The following is a 10,234-nucleotide window of genomic DNA, read 5'->3' as shown; positions in this document are numbered from 1 at the left end:
CGTTCAATGTGGTATGTCTGCCCGTGTTAAACATGAAAACATACTGTCCGCGATTCTGTTTCGGTTTCGCAAAAGGCTGTTGATATTTGAGCTCAACCAGCCAATCAAATAACAACCATTCCTTCCGTGCTCCTGAAGCACGTGCATTAAATGGCTTGAGATTATGTATGGCTCGGTCCGAGTCACTTTGTTTCACATGAACGTAGGCAATACCGTGTATAGACACCGACGTTTTTTTTTGGCCGTGAACACTGAACGGACAGCCGGAGGAGCATTAAATAAAAGGTGAATGGGATTAGTCACGGACACTCGATTGAACGTGTGGTGGATTGGTTAAATGACGAAATGGTGCCCTCTGCTGGTAAAAAAAAAAAATTGCCAAAATGTTAGAAGAATTATGACATTTTACTTCAACCCGATAACATGCGTGTTCGAATATTTTCTGTTTCCTATTTCAAGGATCTTGCCCTTTGTCAATTATGACTTTTTCGTGAAAGCACATTTCTACTAGGCCTATAGCCTATATTTTGTTCCGAGGGGGTGGTATAGGATTGGTTCTGCAGGATACACGATACATTTGGAACCATCCTTTTCAGATAAAAAAAACAACAAATTGCTTTCAGGCTAAACATTTTAACGACCAACCGTCACGCATATTTAAAATCATACAAATAGGATATATAGACTAGAGCAGTAATGCTGTCATATATTCTCAACAGGATTTAGAAAACCGCAGATTGACATAATTATTTGTTATGACGTCAGCGAACTCAGGTGAGACAAGGTGCGGAAATGCAGGTTCAGAATTAATGGCCGCCAAAGTTCTATACGTCGAGTGAAGACATACCAAGTGGTGTTTACAAATACAGCGAAGATTGTGCCGTTTGTTTGTGTGTGGGATGCTTGGATCTTTTTTTTTCTATGCAAAGGAAGGAAGCAGGAAAGCCAAGCGTGTCCAGGGCTATATTTATCGAAGGGTATTTACTGTGAAGGCAGTTAACATAATTTTAAAATGAAGCTGCTACTTTCTGTCGCGTTACTGTAAATCTTTTTTGAGAGATATTGCCAGTTATCGGTTCATATGCTGATGTATCCCGACGTACGCATCAGAATCTTTGATAGATATTTTTTTCTGGGGTAATTGCGCCTGAGGTGCAAGTGAGCGTGAGCTCAAGTCTCACATTGAACAGTTTCGTAGCTTATACTTGGCTGAACAAGAAAGGCAAAGAAGGAAAGATATTGGTGAGTAACTTTTTATTTCCCTACTCGATCTCCATTGCAGTCTAACGAGGGTAGCCTAAATAAGTATGGTTATTGAAAATACCGCCAATGTAGCCTAAGAGCAAGCAACCACTTGTGGAGTATAGTAAAAACTGTTTGAAAAGTTGCCACTGGAGCGAGTAGTGTGAGTGTGACATTAAAGCGAAACAAGAAGTTCAGTCTATTTTATCGCAAAAATCCCATTGGCATCCCATCAGACGCATTCCACAGTGAAGGTTTTTTTTTTGACAGGAAGTCCCTAAATCTCTGTGGACATCTACATTAAGCATCTCTTAGCCGCTCCTTAACATTGTGAAGACAAAACCGGACTCTGGTCCCAGCATTCACTTTCCTTACTGCTGAATTGCAGTTGGAGGAGAAATTAATCCATTGAAGCTTACCACAATTTCAACAGTCATCATGCTGACCTTTTCAACATAGGCTAATCGTGACTTTCCCCAGGGTCATGGAGGCTATTGAGATTGGAGAGCAAGACCCCTTCCCGGTGGAGAGAGAGGGAAGGGTCAAGAAGAAAGGTGGAGGTGCTGATGAGGTTGATGGCATCGGCTGCTGTGGAAAGTTCCAGACTTCTGTGTCTAGATGGATGCTTCCGGAAGACCTGCGCAGCACATATATGGAACGAACCAACTGTTGCCCCCCGCCTATCTTTATCATTACTATCAGCATCGTAGAGGTAGGGGATTGGGTATTGATAATGTGGATTCACCTTCTCACCATTTTTTTTAACAAGTCATTATCATCTGTGTGACAAGTTACTCAATACATACATTTCAGTAATGTCTTCAGGTTTTGTTCTAATTTAGTTCAAAATCGACACAGAATGTCAGGGAGGGCCCCATGTCTTTTAAAAACGTCCCTTCTTGGTTCTCTGGTCCCTGTTGCTTATATAAATCAACAAATCAATGATCGTTCTGGAAGTGTGACGGAGGACTAGAGCGGAGCATAGCATAACTGAGGAACCTATTTCCTCAACATTCCACTTCAACTCCCTGCTGTGGGCCAGTTTTTAGGTGGTACAGCTCGCCAGTCTCAAGTTGCAGAACTAGCCCTCCAGTAAAGGAAAGGGTGAAACAAGTCCCATGAATATCCCATTTGTGTTTTCACCCTCCCCTCTGACCTCTCATACACCGCAACTTGGCAGCCAGGAAGGACAGCATTGCAAACACAGACCTAGCGCGTAGTATTAACTGATTTTTTTGTCACTATTTTTACTTGAGTAGTTTTCTGTGTCAATATTTGATTATAACCAGTATGTACTCAGCCCCGTACTTACAGTTAATCTCGCTGAATAAAACTCAGTGGGCTTTTGCAGTATGATGGCGTGAGAGTTACACACAGACTTCTGTTTCTGACCCCCTCGTCAGCTGGCGGTGTTTATCTACTACGCGGTGTGGAAACCGCAGAAGCAGTGGGTGACCCTGGGCGATGGCATCTGGAACAGTCCGCTGACGTACAGGCCTGATCTGAGGCAACAGGCCTGGAGGTTTATCTCCTATATGTTTGTCCATGCAGGGTAAGTGGGCTAGTCTCCTGTATGTTACAGACACTTAACAGGTCATGGTTTGTGTGTCTGCGGTTAGAGTAACAATAAGTTAACAGTCGTAACAACCACAACAATGATGTGGACATCAGGGGCAGTGAGGGTGCCTCTGTGGTTGTCACATCGTGTTCTGTTGGACCAGATGGTGTTCTGTTGGACCAGATGTTCGTAAATAGTGCCATAACAATTGGACCAAAGTGCTCTTTGACTATTTTGCTTTATTTTGGTCAAATAACGCTTGTGTTTGACTTGCTTCACACGAAGGAAAGCAGTCGAGCTACTGTTTGAATTAAATAAATGATTGCTTCTTAGATTGGACCAACAAAACTACACTGAGACATTCAACGAAACACGATGGCAGCCATTTTTAAACGGTTTAATGCACTAGTGTTGTTTCTGACTTTTCTCTCTGATGAAAGCGAAAATACGTGATTAAAAGTTACTTCTCTTGTTTCTGTGAGTGGCAGTAGTTTCTACAGTCTTTCCACATGTCTCAGACAGCCACCCAAGCTTCCATACTGTGTTGATGATGACTGAGGTCCAGTGTTGTTTTCGCCAAAACATTAGATAGCCTGAAGGACCTATACTCGTAGTGACTTTGTGTTAAAAATGACTGCTAAATGAGGATCTGAAAGAAGCTTCTGAACTGTGGGTAGCAGTACATGAAACAAACTGGGCACAGGCCGCCCCTAGCCTCTGTGTTCTGTGCCTGGCCCCATTCGCTGGGGTGGAGCGCAGTGTGGTTTACCATCTTTCTCCAGCAGCCCTTCGGCTGTCTCCATACAGTGCATGGAAATAGCTTCAGAGGAGCATGGGCGTTAGTCATGTTTGCCCGTGTCAGCGTTCCACCCCAGTGCTTCAGTTGAATAAATAGCCCTGGATGTTGAAACAGCTGATGTGACTCAAGCGTAGCAGAGGCTTTTGATTCTCACCTGACCTGACCTGACCTGACCTGTCCTGACCTGTCCTGTCCTGTCCTGTCCTGCCCCCCCCCCCCCTCCCCCAACAGCGTGCAGCACATCATGGGTAACCTGGTCATGCAGCTTCTGCTGGGCATCCCCCTGGAGCTGGTGCACAAGGGCTTCGAGGTTGGCATGGTCTACCTGGCCGGAGTACTTGCAGGTGGGCCAAGTACTGTGACACCTGTTCCTATAACCTGATAATCAGAGGCCTGGATCACTGAACACAGCAACTGTGCTCTCACAGCAGGAAAGTTAAAACAGCTGAACTTTAGTTTGATTTTAAAATGTTACCCTCTCACTCACCACCCTTAAGAGATGGTATGAGAGCAGTGCCAACAAGAGGATACAAAATGGATACTAGATTCTGTGGCGGTGCTGCATTCCTGTGTGCTAAGTCTGTTTAGTGTAAAGTCTGTTTAATATTGTGGCTGTAAAGCACTGTGTGTAGAGGCGCAGATTGTTTCCCCAAACTGAAAGGTGTTTTTCTCAGGATCTCTGGCAAGCTCCATCTTTGACCCTCTCCATGCGCTAGTGGGGGCATCGGGAGGGGTCTACGCCCTCATTGGGGGCTACTTCATGAACGCGGTGGTGGTGAGTGCCTTGTCATGTGATGTGTGATTATTTAACCATGCTTTATGCTTCAGGTTTTATTTCAGTTTGAGGGCTGAGTGTGGTTCAAATGGCTGAGACGGTATTTAGACATTTATGAAATAGCTTTGCTCTACCCTGATGTAATACACACTAAGCTGTTTTACAACCAGTACTTTGAATACTGGCTCTCTCCATTTTATCCACTATTCATTTTCTATGCATCATGTATACCTGCTGCTACGCCTAGTTGGCGATGGTCACTTGTCTTTTGTCACTGTAAATCGACAACTGAAAAATGAACAGTAGCTGGGTGCTTCGTCTCTCTTCTGTGTCACTGGTGTGACCAAGGTGTAACTGTAGACTAATAGGGTTCTGAAACGTGTGTAGAAATCTAAAAGTGTATTAAAAAGTCTGTATTTAGTGGTTATCCATAGCAAATCGATTAAATATAGCAACTCTTGTTCTCTTTTTCATGCAGAATTACAGAGAGATGATGCCTCTCTTAGGAATATTCCGTATAGGAGCAATCTTGCTCATTGGTATGTATGCCAAACCCATTTGCCTTCTATCTGATTGAAATCTCTTTCCTAGACTCTCCAAACCCATCCAAGGATATATGTGTTTCAGATCGTTACTGAGGGATATGTACAGTTTGCCTTTGTTTAGCCATTGAAAAGTTTCATGTTCTGTCCTTTGCCAGTGGGAACCGATATTGGCTTTGCGCTCTACAGAAGATTTATGAGTGATGAAGCTGGTATGCAGGTAAATAAAAACACATACTCATACTACTTACATAGAAAGTGCCAAGGTGTGTGTGTGTGTGTGTGTGTGTGTGTGTGAGAGAGTGTGAGTGCGTCTGTATTTCCTTTTTCCCTCAATGGGAGCCATCTCCGTGAAGCATATACGCTGAAACTTGGTAATTTAGTCAGACCTGTGAACATGTCTGGTCTTGCTCTCAACTTACAGAAACCACCTAAAAGTGTTGTAATGTTGAGGCAGGGCAGGGGGTAGCTATGGGCTGGTTTTACTGGTTTGACAGGTTAGGAGAAAGAGAGGGGCCGGCTGGAAAGAGGTCTAAACAAATAACTCAAGACCTCAAAGAGCCATCCCCCACACACACACACAATCACAATCACAAACACATGCACGTTTATTATTACATTTGCAAGGTATTTTGTCATTTTGTTGACTAGTAGCTTAAAAGACATAGTGAGACGCACAGTGGGAACATGGCAGTCTCTCACTTGAACCTTGCGCGAGAACTACATAATGCTTTATGGCACCACCTCACACAACAACTAGATCCCAGTGCTAGTTCAAAGAAGGAGCTAGCGCAGTATCCTCTGTATGGACATCATGGCAAAGGTGACAAAGAAATTGAGGAAGATGTCGGAGGAAGTGAGGAAGAGAAACAGAGAGATTAACTGAACAAGAGACCAAACAAATATGTGCCTTAAGCATGTTGCCAACAACATTTTATGAGATTACACGTACTCAAACTCTTTAAAAAAAAGGTATTATGGATAAATGCGGACAGTATTTCAGCAAAACTAAAATGTGTCCTTCTTTTTTTGTTATTCTTACTCTTATTCGTATTACTCTAACTTGTCATTCGACATGCTTCTTCCATTGCCTTTGCCAGTTCCAAATCCTTCAGTTTGTCAACAAATACACGTGTACCACTGTCCATCAGCGGGTCTCAAAGCATGAATTGTATTTTTGACGGTGGTGTAAAAGTGACCTACACTCCGCAACTTTCCGGGGTGTTCAGTAGAAATGTACATGTTTGTATTTAGACCATAACGCTTCATGTGTTGCAGTTCATTGCATATGTGTTTATCTATTATCCTAAGTCACACATGCAGTGGGTCACCTTAACAGATGATGATGAGCAAAACTGTCTGCCTGCAGGTCTCCTTTGTAGCCCATATAGCTGGAGGGGTGGCGGGCATGACAATTGGTTACGTCTTCTTCAGCAGCTACAACAAGAAGCTTCTCAGGGACCCACGCTTCTGGCTGTGCATCGTGGGATACATAGTCTGCCTCGTGTTCGCTGTACTCTTCAATATTTTCTTGTCCCCAGCAGTGTGAAGTAGTGTTGCTTTTTGTTGGTATGTTTATTATTGGTCTTAAATTATGTTTTAAAATCGTTAAACTGCTTAAAGAGTTGGATGGTGTTTGTGACTTTTCAAACTTTTGAGTATTTTATGTCGTAGAACACTACTTCAGGGAAGCAGTAAACCTGCTGTACAGCTTGCATTTTTTGTTTATTTTTAGTTCAGTGATTTATATGCAGTGATTCAAACATATAAAATGCTATTTTGTACATGAGATGACACTCATATTGGGCTTGAAATGTTAAAGACTCAATACCTGTAGTTTTATACATTGTACATCCAGAAGATGGTTATACATTATACAGTACATACTTAATTGTATGGCAAATTTGATAGCACAATGTTTGCTGAATTTTTTAAATGGCAAGGAGAGGTTTTGTCAGGCTCTGCTTGTAAGATTATGTATGTTTTTCTATCGTAGCTCTTGTCCATTGGTCTGTTTGTTCTGAGATTAGGATGTTCAGGAACTCGTGTGGTGATAATGTCATGTTGGTTATCCCGACGCATTGTAGTCACTTCCTCCCAAACAGGAAATGGTATTAGTCAGTTGTAATCACCACTTAAGTGCATTATAAGTGAATCATTGTTGATCTATCCTGATACCTCTGTTGGCTGTGATTCATTTTCCAGGCAAACCTTACAGTAAGTATCATGGTTCCCACACACCAGTGAACTTCCTGCCAAGTAGTTTAGTGGCGTATGTGGAAATGAAGAAGCAATGCATCTTGTCTTTACAGTAGCACTGTAGGTATTCCAGAAGGGTATGCGCCTGTAGTTTTCTATTTAATCATAGAACACCTTTCATAAATTCATATTTTTGTATAACTTTATATCGACATAGGACGTTAAATTATCTAGGTTGTAAAATGCTGTATGTAAGCAGTGGATCAAGAACGTAGTCAGTTTGCTTGGTGTTTGGAGCTGCAGGCCACTAGAGGGGGCCATTGCAGTCACTCAGGGCATCTCAACATTCAACACTGGCCACTAGAGGGGATCTTTGCAGTCACTCAGGGCATCTCAACATTCAACACTGCTCATGTTCATGGTGCTCTTTGTCATGGAAGATCTTCCTAGAATCAGCAGAAAAATACGTCCGTTAAACATAGCGGGACACATCGAAGTCCTCTAAAGAAAGAGAAGAGACATACAAACAGGGAGTGAGTTTGTAAACTCATGTTTTGTTAAATAGACGTCATTCCCATTGTAATATGTAGAGCGCATAAGCGCATCTCTATATGGTTTGTATCAGGTTGTTTTAATTTGTTTTTAATAAATTCCAATGCAAAGGACAGTCTCACTCACTGAATAACATTTAAATACATTATTTCTACTTATCTGAGTGAATGAGTTTGTTTTTGTTATGTAACTTGTGTTCCTGCAGGGTTAATGAAGTGTAATCCATTAATAGGTTATGGTTGGCTAGAGTTGGGTTTTGTGTGTGTGTGTGTCCTGGCGTGGCCTTGTCACAGCACTACGGTTTGATTGTCTGTTTCTAATTAATAGACAGAAGCTTTTAAAAAAGCCATTGATCTCTCTCTTGCAGCTATCAGCTCTCCAGCCAATTTATGTGGAATATTCCATAGTTTCCAGCCTACTGATACACTGACTTTATTTAAATACTCTCTCGCTCTCTCTCTCTCAAATTCAAAATAAAAGGGCTTTATTTGCAGGATCTTTATACATGACACTATTGTTGAAAGTGCAACAAGTAAATTAAGTTTACGTACAATATAATAATTAATAACAATGCAATAATAAGAATAGACAAGTATCAACAGGCATGGTGACTGTTTTTATAACCAATAATATTATTTATTTATAACTATTACATTTAAAAGATTTGACTATATGAGTTCAGAGGGTGTTGTCCTTATTAAGGAGGAGGCATTCATCCATCTCCCCCAAAGAGATATGGGAGCCTCTCCTTGTCCCCAGCAGGCAGAAACTCAGGTGTAGTTTCAATATTTTTTGGAAAATATTTTGTGCATATGTCTGAATATTTTTAACATTCTGTTTGAAAATGTAGCTATGTCTCCACTGCTCCCTGCTGAGTCTCTGAATATGCATTCGACACAAACCATGGTGTCCTCATATCTTTCCTGAAGCCTGTGTCGGGATTAAAGGTACTGCTCTGGAGTGGTTAAGGTCTTACTTGCCGGACACGTTTTTCTGTCAGCCTTGCTGACTTTGTTTCTTCCTCAGCGTTTCTCCCTTGTGGAGTCTCCCAGCATTTTATTCTCGGGCCACTCCTATTTGCCCCGCTACATGCACCCCTAAGGATCCATTCTTAAAAAATATGGTATATCTTTCCACTTTTACACCAAAGACACCCACATTTACATCTTTAAAACGTCAAGATACATTCTCTGACATATACCTTTTCCACCAATAGGGAATGGGTTCCATTCTGGTTTACGCACCAAATTTTTAACCAAAAATAAATTGGTTCGGAACTTGAAAAGTTGGTTCCCAGCAGGAATCAAAAGATAGCTGTCTTTTTCAGTCCAACGCGGTTCAACCATGATGTCACTTGTGTAGGCTATACCAAAAAAAGGTGTGTCCTAGGATCTCGCTTAACGGTTTCTACAGTTTCAGCCATTCTTAGGTCCTCTGGCAGAGTATTCCAAAGGCTGGGGGTATAGAAAATAAAAGCTGCCATGTCTTGCTCCTGGCTTTTGGAACTGTTAAGAGTTCAGTGCCAGAGGACCTCAGGGATCTACTGGTTGTGTATCCTGAGAGCATGCCTGACATATTCAGGTGCATGACTATGGAGTGATTTAAGGAAATTAAAAGTAAAACAATCTTAAAATCTTTTCTGCAACTAACAGGTAACCAGTGCAGTGATTTTAAGGCTGGTGTGATGTGCGCCCGTTCTGGTGAGGACTCGTGCTGCAGCATTCTGTACCATTTGTAATTGACTAATAGCTTTTGACAAAAGAGCCTGCTCATGATAAAAGAATGCATCAGTCTTTCAGTGTCAGCTTGAGAGAGAAACGGTTGCACCTTAGCACTGTTCTTTAAATGATAAAAAGATGTTTTAATGATATTGTTGATATGGGTTTCTAAATTAAGATCTGAGTCAATATGACACCTATAGGCTTCTGGCCTGCTACTTTGTGTAAAGTGCCAGTGTTTTTAAATGTGCAGATAATCTCTCCCTTTCGGCTTTTTCAGCAATGACTAATACCTCTGTTTTATCTTGGTTGAGCTGGAGAAAGTTCTGTAACATCCATACATTTATATCAGCAATGCAATTTACCAAGCAATCAACAGAGCTGTAGTTGTTGGGTGTTACAGAAATATAGTGCTGGGTGTCATCTGCATACGGTACAGATGACACAACCATGGGGTAACATGTATAGACTAAAGAGTAAGGGCCCTAAAATGGATCCTTGAGGGACCAGACAGATCATATGTTTTTTGAGCCAAATAATTGACATGTGTTTTTGGAGCTGTGGTCCTCAAGGGCGACAAAATATTCCCGGCTAGTTAGATAGGTTTGCTTTGTACGTAATAGTCTTCAGTGTCTTCTTATCATAAGTAGATGGTACATGTTTGACTTTTTTGGAGGAAAAGGAGGGTAATCCATGCGATATGCAATTTTTCTACTACTGTTTACTTCTGGTGTGCATTGTGCAAAACCCTCTATTTATTTTGTCAAAACTGGTGGAAACACTCGATGGTTCCCAAAATGGCAATTAAAAGATTCCAGATTGGAACCAGTTCAAGAACCCGTACCCTGT

General features: G+C 41.7%; 1 protein-coding gene across 1 annotated transcript; it reads left to right on the top strand.

Annotated features, from left to right (window-relative positions):
• Positions 1-1,116: 1,116 nt before the first annotated feature.
• rhbdl2 (rhomboid, veinlet-like 2) lies at positions 1,117-6,465 on the top strand (the record flags this gene model as incomplete). Its single annotated transcript, XM_080858020.1, has 8 exons — positions 1,117-1,242; positions 1,723-1,954; positions 2,646-2,794; positions 3,831-3,943; positions 4,274-4,374; positions 4,853-4,913; positions 5,075-5,136; positions 6,286-6,465. The coding sequence occupies exons 2-8, from the start codon at positions 1,727-1,729 to the stop codon at positions 6,463-6,465; spliced, it is 894 nt and encodes a 297-aa protein (XP_080714146.1). The 5' UTR covers positions 1,117-1,242; positions 1,723-1,726.
• Between the last annotated feature and the right edge of the window lie 3,769 nt (positions 6,466-10,234).

This window comes from Sprattus sprattus (assembly GCF_963457725.1).
Source record: "Sprattus sprattus genome assembly, chromosome: 19".
NCBI lineage: Eukaryota > Metazoa > Chordata > Actinopteri > Clupeiformes > Clupeidae > Sprattus > Sprattus sprattus.
The sequence above is the reverse complement of the archived record's forward strand: the minus strand, read 5'-3'. Positions and strand labels throughout refer to the sequence as shown.